At 39.3% G+C, this 13,399-nt stretch overlaps 1 protein-coding gene across 2 annotated transcripts; it reads left to right on the top strand.

Annotated features, from left to right (window-relative positions):
* Positions 1-671: 671 nt before the first annotated feature.
* mtfmt (mitochondrial methionyl-tRNA formyltransferase) lies at positions 672-13,337 on the top strand. Of its 2 annotated transcripts, XM_026378199.1 has the most exons (9): positions 672-1,022; positions 2,615-2,812; positions 4,338-4,460; positions 4,541-4,643; positions 4,739-4,814; positions 4,901-4,992; positions 5,140-5,218; positions 8,601-8,674; positions 12,369-13,337. In XM_026378199.1, the coding sequence occupies exons 1-9, from the start codon at positions 814-816 to the stop codon at positions 12,549-12,551; spliced, it is 1,137 nt and encodes a 378-aa protein (XP_026233984.1). In that variant the 5' UTR covers positions 672-813; the 3' UTR covers positions 12,552-13,337. The 2 variants fall into 2 exon arrangements, with proteins under 2 accessions (XP_026233984.1, XP_026233985.1); XM_026378200.1 differs by lacking the exon at positions 2,615-2,812.
* Positions 13,338-13,399: the final 62 nt, after the last annotated feature.

Here is a 13,399-nt window from a genome sequence, read left to right as displayed (position 1 = left end):
AAATTCTACATAAAATTCTCAATAATTTCTATCTATCAAATTAATTTCTGAGGAAAATATTTAATATTGATCACAATAACTATTTTCTGTGATGATGATTTAGAGACAACTGAATACTTATTTATATTCTGTGATTTCTCTATTTTCTGAGATGATATGCATAAGTGGGTGGCCACAAAAATACCTGCCCTTTCAACCTTCCATCGAAAAGATATTATATTTGGCTTGTTACTACATGAAAGTAGTTCTGCTTTTCTTGCGAATGCCCTGTTATTACTTGGGAATTTTTTATTCACAAATGTAAAACCCTAAACATAAGCCCCCTCTTCTCTATTTTCTCAGGAGACCTAGAAAATAACTTTGTTCCATCTTTAAAATACATGTCAACAACTCAGCTCCTTACTATATTTCTCTATTTCAGCATCATCAATGAATATTAAATGCTTCACTTAGCACCCCCTCCCTTTTTAAATTATGTATTTATTAAATGTATTTTTCATTTAAATATACTTTATTTTATTGAGTTTATTTTTTTATTAAACACAATAATAAGAATTGATTCTATGCTTTGCTTATTTCACGGCTACTGAACATGTTAATGTCAAGCTGTTTGTATGGCATTGAAATAAAGTTATTCAAAAAAAGAAAAAAAAAACACCCACGAAGAAGAAACGTCACAGAAAAAAAATGGCGGAACTCTTGCTGTGTTATGTATTTAGGGTTAAACCACTAGAAGTACAGAGCCTTCCCCAGTGTTAGCAGTGATACTTTGGAAAATTGGCATTTTGAACTGAAGAAACGGGCGTTGTTAGGATGTGGACAACAGGAATAATGGGAGCTTTTCAGAAAGTCTTCAGCCATTTCCAGCGGGGCTTTATGCAGACCATGCGGAGGACAGGAAGTGACGGGATGCAGCCGCGGCCCTACAGCTTGAAGTCATCATCAGGACCACCGTGGAGACTCCTGTTCTTTGGCTCAGATCATTTCGCTGTGGAATCTCTAAAACTTCTCACAGCCAGCAGGTGCGGTTGTGTCTTGGCTCTCGCCGCCGATTACAGAACAATACATTTATGTTTTGACAACACTCTCCAAGCGTCCCCATAGAGTCTTCTTAGGGAGACGATGTCAAAGGTTATATTACCTGAAAGAAATTAAAATATCTAGATTTCCGTACAGCGAATTTCAGTGCGAGATTGTGGGTATTGCAGTGCATAACTTTGATTCACGCAAATCAAACTCATAACGATTTAAAATGACCACTTGCTTGGCAAACGCTATTCCTTCTCTCTACTTAGCTACGAGCCTCTTTTTCTATTAAAGCGCTCTCATTAAGGTTATTTCCGGTTTCAGTGATAACAACATGAAAGCATGCAAAAAACAATCCGCTGACTAAAACGTCAATCAACTGAAAACTATATTTTAGTTTTTTTATGAAGTCGCCCATAAAAAACACCGGGTCCCATACAAAAGTGCAAGTGTTGTCATCGTTAACAAGGTTATTTCTAAGGAACCCTAGACGGGTACGGTGAAAATGAAGCAACAGTCCAAAAACAAGTTTCAGGATAACTGGCTCAAATATAACAACCGTGAAATGAGCTGCTCGGTTTATAAAGTGCAGCATACGGTGCTGCGGCTTTAACCTGCTGATCTTGGTAAACGTACAGAGCTACACGTGGCTACTTACACTATATTAAATGGTGTGTGATGTCTATTTCAGAGCTTGGACTTTATTAACATCAGTTCTTTTAAGTTCTTTTGGAAGGCTGAGGCGACAGAGGAAAGGCAGATAATAGAGCATGGTGATGAGCCATCAAAAGAAAAAGTGAATTTAGTTCACAGTGATAATCACTAGGAAAGGGTAGAGAGGACAAAAACTAATGGTAAAGTAATAACATGGCTAGGTAAGACCTTATAAGGGTCTCCAGCTTTATATTATAATTGTATTTAGATTTTTTTTACAGGTCATTGACAGGCCATTTTGACAATATTTAATTTTTTCTAAGTGTTCCGATAGGATTGTTATTGGCAGTAAACAAATAGTAGAAACCCAGTTTCTATAAAAGATGTGACTTTTTGTTTTATAAAATGGAAACTCATATTTGTCAATTTCCTTGAACCTTTATTTACTTGAAAAGGGAAATTCAATGTTCTAACTGACCAACCTAAATTTATTTTATAAATATGAGCAAATGTATTGTTTGATGCCTGCAGCACAGTCAGTGAATATTTCTCTACAGTTGGTAGAATGGCTGGTGGCGGTCCCAAGCCAGGTACAAAATTGGTTTTGTTTTGTTAGGTAGGGTGTCCAGAGGAAAAAAATCTGGCCAAATGTGTAATCACTGATACTGACCATGGGATAAGATAAGAAAAAAAACAAAGTCACAACCTTTCTGGAAATGGGATTCGTATTGAAGTTTTGAAAAATGTTGAGGTTAGATTGCATAGTCCCAGTTTTTATTTCGTTTCTAGTTAAACATTGTAAGTCCTGTCACTGAAGGATTGAAAAATGGTGACAACAGAATTTGTTGGACATATTAATCTCAAAGGCTTCATCTTGAATAAAGGCAAGTAAAAGATGAGAGCATAATAACTAATTTTCATGTTCTTTTTGTAGGAGCTGCAGTGAAAGAATAGTGGAGTCCCTTGAAGTTGTTACTTTGTCTGGTGATGTCCCAGTGAAGATGTTTGCACAAGAGAACCACCTTCCAATCCACAGCTGGCCCCCCAAAATTGTTAAAGGACAGTTTGATGTTGGAGTGGTGGTATCTTTTGGCTGTTTAATCCATGAGAGCCTAATCAAGAAGTTTCCATAGTGAGCATAATTTTTCTGTCAGTGTTAAAGCCAGTGGCCGGTTAGGGTTCTGATCTGGCTACAGAGGGTGTTTCCTACATACATATACTGTATGCACTGAATATGTTTCCTCTTTCAGTGTTTTTTCAACATTGTACAATATTGAAGAAATTATTGCAGAAAAAATAGATAACCCAAAAATGTATTTATATTTTATAATTGTATTATTTTAGATTTTTCAAATAATACATTTAGGTTTGGCACACTAATGACATTTTCTCATCAGATTCACAAGATAGTCATCCAGAATAGTCTTCAATTCACAGGCTGCCTTCTCAAGATTTAATTTGTGATGTGTCCTCCCTTCTTTATCTCATAATGTCCAGTGGTATGCCTGCAAGACAGTAAGATAATCACCTAAATTATTTCACAATTGCCTGTTTATTTAAAACAAAAGGTTGACAAACTATACCTTGTTATAAAGCAGTATCCCTTAAGACTCAAATAATACAAACCCATATAAGATTAAACTAGCATATAAAATGATACCAAGCGTTTAGTTCTAAAAACATGTTACACAAGAGAAAGAGCCTTTAAATCTTTCTTTCCTTGTTCAGTTGTCACTAAAAAGCTTTTAATTATTTGTTCCAATGGTAGTTTTTGGCACATATGGACAGTAAACACTACAGGATGTTATAAAACGAGAAACCCTTCCAGAAATAAACAAGGCCATATCCAAGTTCTTGTGACAAGCATTGGCCTTCAGCAAGTCTGTGAACCCATCACGCCCAGTAACACTCAGGCTAGAGTTAAGCCTGATCAGACACAAACTAACTGGTGGTTTTATTGTTGTGGTTGAACAGGCTCAGCCTAGGAAAACTATAATGGTGGCTATGATCAACAGGTGTAGCAAGACACAGTGTATTAGTTATAACTATGTATAGTTCCTGTGTGTGGGGCTGCATAGGTGCAGACCTTTCCCCAAAGGGATCAATAAATTATGTCATGATAATTATTAAAACTAATATAAATTAAGAAAAAACACTGAAGGAGAAGGTGTTTCCAAAGACATCTCAAACAATGCTCAGTGTACTGTGCACACATTACATCCTCAACAACAGAATGGTGTTAGCCTGGCTGACAATGTAGTCAGCCCGGCTATAAAACCAGTATGTAAACTGTGGTAATGTTGTGGAAATATCAGAGACAACATCTAATTGTATCGATAAACAATGTGAGATTATTCAAGATTAACTTTAATCCCAGAGGGAAATCATACCAATGTATTCTCTTAACCTCTGGTTAGTTCATGATGAGCACAAAGCAGTACTACTTCCTGCACTACATCTGAAGAGTTACTGTCTATATAAAGGGTGTTGTTTTTTTTCTTGCTTTGAAATGATCTACTACTACCAACAATGATGCCATTCTGACTCAGGTTACTGTAAGGATATATTGTATGTTAAATACTAAGTTTAGTACAGTATCAAGCTTAAAAGAGCTTTAAGAGGTTTTCTCTCATACTACAAATGCACTTTCATTCCAGTGGGATTTTGAATGTTCACCCTAGCCTATTGCCCAGGTGGCGAGGTCCAGCACCCATCTTCCACACTATTTTGCATGGTGACACTGTGACAGGAGTCACCATAATCCAGATCCATCCTAACAGGTAAATGAAGGGACCACCTCTCAATGTTCTTCATTTTTATGTAATAAATATTTGTTAATAAACAACTCTTTACATCCCAGGTTTGATGTGGGCCCCATTCTCAACCAGGAGCTCCATCTGATCCCTGATAACTGTACTGCTGATGAGCTTGGAGAGGCCCTAGCTGCTAAAGGAGCATATCTGGTGAGTTGTTGGAACATGTCTAGTAGAAGATGATTACCTTTACTCCTTTCTAATTGGATCCTAATACAGTTGCTATTTTATATTCTTGATTACAGCTGATTGATACATTAAAGTCACTGTCTGAGAGACTGGTACAGAAATTGGAGCAAAGTAATGCAGGTGCAAGATATGGTATGTAAATTTGGCTTACATGGAGTCATGGTCAATATAAATTAAAAAAAAAAAATTCTAACTTTTTTGTCAATTTCCTCCAACAGCCCCTAAAATCAATACATCCTTAAGCTGGATTGTGTGGGAGGAACAGACGTGTGACCAAATTGATTGTCTATATCGTGCTCTCTCATCTAGGGTAAATAAGAATTGTTCTGGGGCCATATTCTCTAAAATAAAAGACAAAAAATAATTTATGAGAAGTTGGATTAGTTGCGTGCTCTTTGCATGTCATGTTCCCTTCAGTATAACTGCAGTGATCCTTGTTGTTCCTTGTTGCTAACAGATACCTTTGAGGACCACATGGATGGGAAAGACAATAAAACTTCTGGATTTTGTAGGAAAATGTCATATTTCATTATCAGGTAAGCTTACAGTGCATCCACATAGTGTTCACAGTTTGACAGTACTTAATTTTATCCAAATGTGATGTTACAGCCTTATTCCAGAATGAATCAAACGTATTATTTTCCTCATAATTCTACAAAAAAATACCCCATAAAGTCAAAGTGAAAGAAGTTTGTTTGAAGTCTCAGCAAATTTATTAAAAATAAAAAATTAAGTATTCACAATCTTTGCCAAGACAGTTAAAATTAAGCTGTAGTGCATTCTATTTCCGCTGACCATCCTTGAGATGTTGCAACAACCTTGATTGGAGTCCACCTGTGGGAAATTCCGTTGATTGGACATGATTTGGAAAGGCATACACCTGTCTATGTAAGGTCCCATGGTTAACAAAGCACAAGAGAGCACAAACCTAGCAATAAATTCTAAAAAAATTGTCTGTAGACCTGTGAGACAGGATTGTGTTTGTGTTGAGGCAGAGATGTTGGGAAGGGTAGAAAAGAAAGAAACAAAGGACTAACTACTGGATAACTCTGAATGTCCTTGAGTGGTGCAGCCAGAGCCCAATGTAGAATTATGAGGCTCTCTGGAGAGATCTGAAAATGGCTGTGTACCGATGCTCTACATCCAACCTGGTACTGGAAAGAAGAAAGGGAGAAACTGCCCAAAAATAGGTGTGCCAAGCTTGTAGCATCATACTCAAAAAGTTATGAGGCTGTAACTAGTGCTAAAGGTGCTTAAACAAAGTATTGAGCAAAGGCTGTGAATACTTGTACATGTGATATGTTTTTTTATTTTTAATACATTTACAAAGATTTGAAACAAACTTCTTTCATTTTCTTTCACAAATAATGAATTAAATTTATTCTGGAATAGGGTTGTAACATAACAAAATGTAGTATATAATGCTACTTTAATGCATGTTGTTGTTGAACTGTGTAGCGTACAGTATCTGTTGGGGGTGGCTGTGACTCAATAGGTAGAGCAGTTGACTGCTAATCACAGGATTGGTGGTTTGATTCCCAGCTGCCACGTCACATGCCAAAGTGTCCTTGGGCAAGATACTGAACCCCAAGTTGCCCCCGGTGAGTCAGGTCAGCTGCATAGCAGCTCTGCCATCGGTGTGTGAATGTGTGTGTGCTTGTGTGTGTGAATGGGTGAATGAGACGCAGTGTAAAGCGCTTTGAGTACCAGCTAGGTAGAAAAGCGCTATACAGTGAGGGAAAAAATTATTTGAACCCCAGCTGATTTTGTAAGTTTGCCCACTAACAAAGAAATGATCAGTCTATAATTTCAATGGTAGGTTTATTTGAACAGTGAGACACAACAATGACAAAAAAAATCCAGAAAAATGCGTTTCAAAAAGAGTTATAAATTAATTTGCATTTCCATGAAGGAAATAAGTATTTGATCCCCTATCCGTCAGCAAGATCTCTAGCTCCCAGGTGGATCTTATACAGGTAACGAGCTGACATTGGCAGCCCTCTCAGCTCGTTACCTGTATAAAAGAGACCTGTCCACAGAAGCAATCAATCAATCCAGATTCCAAACTCTTCACCATGGCCAAGACCAAAGAGCTTTCCAAGGATGTCAGGGACAAGATTGTGGACCTACACAAGGCTGGAATGGGCTACAAGACCATCGCCAAGCAGCTGGGTGAGAAGGTGACAACAGTTGGTGCAATCATTCGCAAATGGAAGAAACATAAATTAACTGCCAATCTCCCTTGGTCTGGAGCTCCATGCAAGATCTCACCTCGTGGAGTTTCAATGATAATGAGAACGGTGAGGAATCAGCCAAGAACCACTCGGGAGGAACTTGTCAATGATCTCAAGGCAGCTGGGACCATAGTCACCAAAAAAACAGTTGTTAACACACTACGCCGTGAAGGACTGAAATCCTGCTGTGCCCGCAAGGTCCCCCTGCTCAAGAAAGCCCATCTACAGGCCCTTTTGAAGTTTGCCACTGAACATCTGACTGATTCAGAGGAAGACTGGGTGAAAGTGTTGTGGTCAGATAAGACCAAAATCGAGCTCTTTGGCATCAACTCAACTCGCTGTGTTTGGAGGAGGAGGAAGGCTGCCTATGACTCCAAAAACGCCATCCCCACTGTCAAATATGGAGGTGGAAACATTATGCTTTGGGGGTGTTTTTCTGCCAAGGGGACAGGACAATTGCACCGCATCAAAGGGAGGATGGATGGGGCCATGTACCGTCAAATGTTGGGTGAGAACCTCCTTCCCTCAGTCAGGGCATTGAAAAGGGTCGTGGTTGGGTACTCCAGCATGACAATGATCCAAAACAAACGGCCAAGGCAACAAATGACTGGCTCAAGAAGAAGCATATTAAGGTCATGGAGTGGCCTAGTCAGTCTCCAGACCTTAATCCCATAGAAAATCTGTGGAGGGAGCTGAAGGTTCGAGTTGCCAAACATTGGAGAGGATCTGCAAAGAGGAGTGGGCCAAAATCCCCCCTGAGATGTGTGCAAACCTTGTGGCCAACTACAAGAAACGGCTGACCTCTGTGATTGCCAACAAAGGTTTTGCCACCAAGTACTAAAGCACGTTTTTCAAAGGGATCAAATACTTATTTCCTTCGTGGAAATGCAAATTAATTTATAACTCTTTTTGAAACGAATTTTTCTGGATTTTTTTTGTCATTGTTGTGTCTCACTGTTCAAATAAACCTACCATTGAAATTATAGACTGATCATTTCTTTGTTAGTGGGCAAACTTACAAAATCAGCTGGGGTTCAAATAATTTTTTCCCTCACTGTATAAGTGCAGACCATTTACCATTTAGTAAAAAATCAACACTGTGAATACATTCTGGATGCACTTTATTCCAAACGCATTTAATTAAACATGACACTTTTTCTAATTATCAGGTGAAGTCAGTTAGATTCTGTAAAGTTATCTGTCCAACAGAGCACAGCTGTAAGAAACTCACAATTTAGCTAATTAAGACTTTAGACACAAGTTTTCTCTCAACTTCCTAAGAAGTTGAAACATTCCTGACACAACAAACTATTCAGGGAACAGTAATTTCTTTTAGAAAACTGCTATCCTCATTTTGGGAACATTGAGTTCATAATGTATTAAACATAATGGTATTATTTCTAATGGGATTATTTTCCAGAACCAGAGGCTGCACCCTCTTACAGTGCCTATAAAAAGTATTCACCCCCTTGGATGTTTCATCCTTTTATTGACATTATAAATCAGTCATAGTTGATAAATGGTGGAGACTTTGACAAAAGAAATTCAGAAATATACAACAATGTACGTATTATTCCGTAGTATTCCTGTATTGCGGTTGCCCAATACTACAGCAGTAATGTATAACCTGAGTGCCTTGACCCTGATCTGTATTAAAAATGTATTGCTTAAACTGTGTTTGCAGATGAGCTGAGGAAACCTGTCCCTGGTTCAGTGACATATCAGAAGGAATCCAATATTTTGGCTGTCTGCTGTAAGGTCTGTGAAGCTCTCTTAAACTCAGAATTGTTTCTTTTAGTACTGAAAGTCAGCTAAAACTGCACAGTTGGGGTTCTGTACTGCATATAAAAACTTGTCTTGTCAGTCTTGAAAGTCTGATATCACATTTTCTGTGGTTAGGATGTGTCAAATTTTCAGCTTGTTTATAGGTTGTTTAACAGATGTTGATTTTCTGTGCAGAAGACAAAAAAGTATGAAGGTACCATTGATGCATACTTTGGGATTTCAAAAATATACAATGCACCCAAAAAGTATAGTACAGTTCTTAACTTTTTACAAATTTTGTCATGTCATTTTCATAAATCTTGTCAATTTATTCAAAACGAAAACAATTTAAAAAATCACATGTACAGTACTGTACTGTACTGAAAGTATTCAGTCCTTGCCATGACACTTAAAATTGAGCTCTGGTGCATCCTGTTTCCACTGATCACCCTTGTGATGTTACAACTTGATTGGAATCCAAATTCGGGAAATTCAGTTGACTAGACATTATTTGGAAAGGCATAAATCTATCTATATAGGGTCCCACAGTTAACAGTGTATGTCAAAACACAGACCAAGCCATGAAACCCAAGGAGTTGTCTGTAGACCTCTGAGACAGGAGGCACAGATGTGGGGAAGGGTACAGAAATATTTCTGCAGCATTGAAGGTTCCAATGAGCACAGTGGCCTCTATCATCCATAAATGGAAGACTTTTGGGTCACCAGGATTCTTTCTACGTGTCCCAGGCTATCTGGCCAAACTAAGCCATAGAGAGAGAAGGGCCTTAGTCAGGGAAGTGACCAAGAACCTGATGGTCACTCACTGAAAGAGCTCAAGTGTTTTCACATTTCAGAGGAAAAGCCATCTCTGCAGCACTCCACCAAGAAGGCCTGTATGGTAGAGTGGCCAGACAGAACCTACTCCTCAATAGAATGTTGCCAAAATGCACCTGAAGGACTATCAGACCATGAGAAACAAGGTTCTCTGGTCTGATGAAACAAAGATTGAACTCTTTGGCCTAAATCCCAAGCGTCATGTCTGGATAAAACCAGCCCAGCACCTGGCAATACCGTCCCTTCAGTAAGCTTTGGTAGTGGCAGCATCATGATGTGGGGATGTTTGTTTTTCCAGTGGCAGGTACTGGGAGACTGGTTAGAATTTAGGTTAAGATGCATGCAGCAATGTACAGACATTCTTGACAAAAACATGTTCCAGAATGTTCTGGACTTCCGACTGGGGCGACGGTTCTTCTTTCAAAAGGGACAACGACAGCGAAAGGAGTGGCTACAGGACAATTCTGTGAATTTCCTTGAGTGGTCTAGCCAGAGCCCAGACTTGAACCTGATTGAACATCGCTGGAGAGCTCTAAAAATGGCTGTGCACCGACATCCCACATCCAACCTGATAGAGCTTGAGAGGTACTGCAAAGAAGAATGGGAGAAACTGCCTAAAAATAGGTGTGCCAAGCTTGTGGCATCATACTTAAAAAGAAATGAGGCTGTAATTGGTGCTAAAGGTACTTCAACTAAGTGTTGAGCAAAGACTGGAAATACTTATCGACGTGATTTTTTTAGTTTTTTCTTTCTAATAAATTTGCAAAAATTTTGAACAAACTTCTTTCACATTTATGGGGTATTTTTGTATAATTTTGATGAAAATAATGAGTGTAATCAATTTTGGAAAAAGGCTGTAACATAACACAATTTGGAAAAAGTTGAGCACTGTGAATACTGTATATTCTGACGTGAAGGAAAAATGTTGAGTGGATATTTCAGTAGGAAAGTGTCAGACCTAATGTGTCTACGCAGGAATTGTGTCAGCTGTGTTTCATATACACATGACGCAACAGATACACTCCTATTTTAATCAATCAAGCTATTTACATAATTGACATTATTGGCATTTAATGTGTCACGAAGTGGCTTCAAGCTTATTTTCCTAAGTTTACATATACACTGCTCAAAAAAATAAAGGGAACACTGCTGTTGTGCAAATGGAATAGACAACATTTGGAAATTATAGGCAATTAGCAAGACACCCCCAATAAAGGAGTGGTTCTGCAGGTAGTGACCACAGACCACTTCTCAGTTCCTGTGCTTTCTGGCTGCTGTTATGGTCACTTTTGAATGTCAGCAGTGCTTTCACTCTAGTGTTGGCATCAGATGGACTCTACAGCCCCCACAAGTGGCTCAGGTAGTGCAGCTCATCCAGGATGGCACATCAATGCGAGCTATGGCAAGAAGGTTGGCTGTGTCTGTTAGCTTAGTGTCCAGAGCATGGAGGTTCTACCAGGAGACAGGCCAGTACATCAGGAGACGTGGAGGAGGCCGTAGGAGAGCAACAACCCAGCAGCAGGACTGCTACCTCCGCCTTTGTGCAAGGAGCAACAGGAGGAGCAATGCCAGAGCCCTGCAAAATGACCTGTTGTCAAATGGCAGTGGGTTAGTAATGGTGTGGGGTGGCATTTCTTTGGAGGGCCCCACAGCCCTCCATGGGCTCACCAGAGGTAGCCTGACTGCCATTAGGTATCGAGATGAGATCCTCAGACCCCTTGTGAGACCATATGCCGGTGCGGTTGGCCTTGGGTTCCTCCTAATGCAAGACAATGCTAGACCTCATGTGGCTGGAGTGTGTCAGCAGTTCCTACAAGACGAAGGCATTGATGCTATGGACTGGCCCGCCTGTTCCCCAGACCTGAATCCAATTGAGCACATCTGGGACATCATGTCTCGCTCCATCCACCAACGCCATGTTGCACCACAGACTGTCCAGGAGTTGGCGGATGCTTTAGACCAGGTCTGGGAGGAGATCCCTCAGGAGACCACGTCACCTCATCAGGAGCATGCCCAGGCATTGTAGGGAGGTCATACAGGCACGTGGAGGCCACACACACTACTGAGCCTCATTTTTACTTGTTTTAAGGACATTACATCAAAGTTGGATCAGCCTGTGTGTGTGTTTTTCCACTTCAGTTTTGAGTGTGACCCAAAATCCAGACCTCCATGGGTTAATAAATTTGGTTTCCATTGATAATTTTTGTGTGATTTTGTTGTCAGCACACCCAACTATGAAAACAACAAAGTATTTAATAAGAATAGTATTTAATATAATAGTTCGTTCAGTCAGATCTAGGTTGTGTTATTTTAGTGTTTATTTTTTTGGAGCAGTGTGTAATCATACCCTTCCAAAACGCAGGTTGTGACACCTACACTTTTGTCTAAATATTGCCTTGGTAGACATAAACCAAAGCTGCTGCTGCTGTTCTGGTAATGTGCTGCTCATGCAAAGTTTTCTGTGCAAACTTGGCATTATTCTGCAGAAGGCAACAAAAAAACAACATGCAGTAAAGACACTGGTCAGGTTGGTTGGGCCGTTAACTGTATGCTGGGGACATACAACCTGAGGCGAGGGACACCTGCAGAAAAGTAGATAGAGGGAGGGAGATAGAGAGGAGGAAGCACAAATACGGGAGACAGAGGACAGAGCTAACAACATTTAATGGTGGCATAACATGAGTAATGGGGGACATTGCAGTTAAGTCATGCACACAAACTACTAAGCTTCCTGAGGTGCTATTGCACAATTTTAAATCACTAACATTTAGAATTTAGTGACAATAGCACAGTACACCCTTTTAATCTTTTATTTTTTGTATGTCATACAAATGTTTCTGTTTCACTGTTCCAGGATGGCTGGGTGGGATTCAAGGCAGTTCTTCTGAAAAAAAGACTGACAGCAACAGACTTCTATAATGGCTACCTGCACCAGACATTGCAAAGGAAGATGCCTTATCAGACAGCTGAAGTACTATTTGTCAGTAGAAAAGAGGGAACTGCATCACATCAGAAGAGAGAAAATTCAGTATGGTGACACAATATTCTTTTCCTTGATGTAAACACTGCAGACATTATGCAACTGAATGGAATTACTTGTCTGTTTTAAGACATTTACCTTTGCAGTACATTTATCTCTACTGAACAGTTGCAATAAATTAATGTGACACTGAATTTTATTGTTCCTGAACTGTATGTGATGATACTCTGAGTATCATCACATACAGTTCAGTTGCTTAGCTGATGAGTGCATGCTCCCTTGCACAAGAGAAAATAAACTACTTCCTTATTAAATGTCATTGGTGGTCCTGACAGGTTTATTTAAGAATTTATCTAAGACAAATTATGTTAGAAATGCACGTCCTCTTTTTTTGATTTTTTGTTGTTTAGTCTGACCCTCTCCCAGAATGTTCCATTCAGAATTCTCCTCTATGTCGACGTAGACTACGGTCTTTCATCACACAGTCTCACTTCAGGCTCAGTCCAAACTGGAAACTCACAGTTAAACGTCAAATGACAACTGGAGTCACCTCAAAGCACTTTACAATGTAAGGTTTATTGGGGTGCAGATCTGCTGGTACCGCAAAATCTCAGAGATCTACACAGACAAGCCCTGACGGTACTCCTGGGACAGCACAGCAATCCTGTGTTACTAATAAAAAGGACAGAATCACTTTCTCAGTTCTCTCTTAAACTTTTGTTTTTACTTCATCAACTGTGCACCGTGATGCTGCAGTGACATTAGAATGATCATTCTAATATCAACTTTATTGTAGTATTGTTACTACTGTAATAATTGCCAATAAAATTATTTACTGTTTAATGTTCTGTTATTTACAAGATTTAGCTGATGCTGTTGTTACACTGTGTTGCTGAGTGTTGACA

The sequence above is a fragment of the Anabas testudineus genome, chromosome 3 (assembly GCF_900324465.2).
Source record: "Anabas testudineus chromosome 3, fAnaTes1.2, whole genome shotgun sequence".
Lineage (NCBI taxonomy): Eukaryota > Metazoa > Chordata > Actinopteri > Anabantiformes > Anabantidae > Anabas > Anabas testudineus.
This window is presented reverse-complemented; position numbering and strand designations above follow the sequence as displayed.

Excerpts from the sequence above, each read along its gene's own strand:
- mtfmt (XM_026378199.1), top strand. The coding sequence starts at position 814 with ATGTGGACAACAGGAATAATGGGAGCTTTTCAGAAAGTCTTCAGCCAT. Across the intron at positions 1,023-2,614 it reads AAACTTCTCACAGCCAGCAG|GAGCTGCAGTGAAAGAATAG; the intron begins GTGCGGTTGTGT and ends TTCTTTTTGTAG. Across the intron at positions 4,993-5,139 it reads ATCGTGCTCTCTCATCTAGG|ATACCTTTGAGGACCACATG; the intron begins GTAAATAAGAAT and ends TGTTGCTAACAG.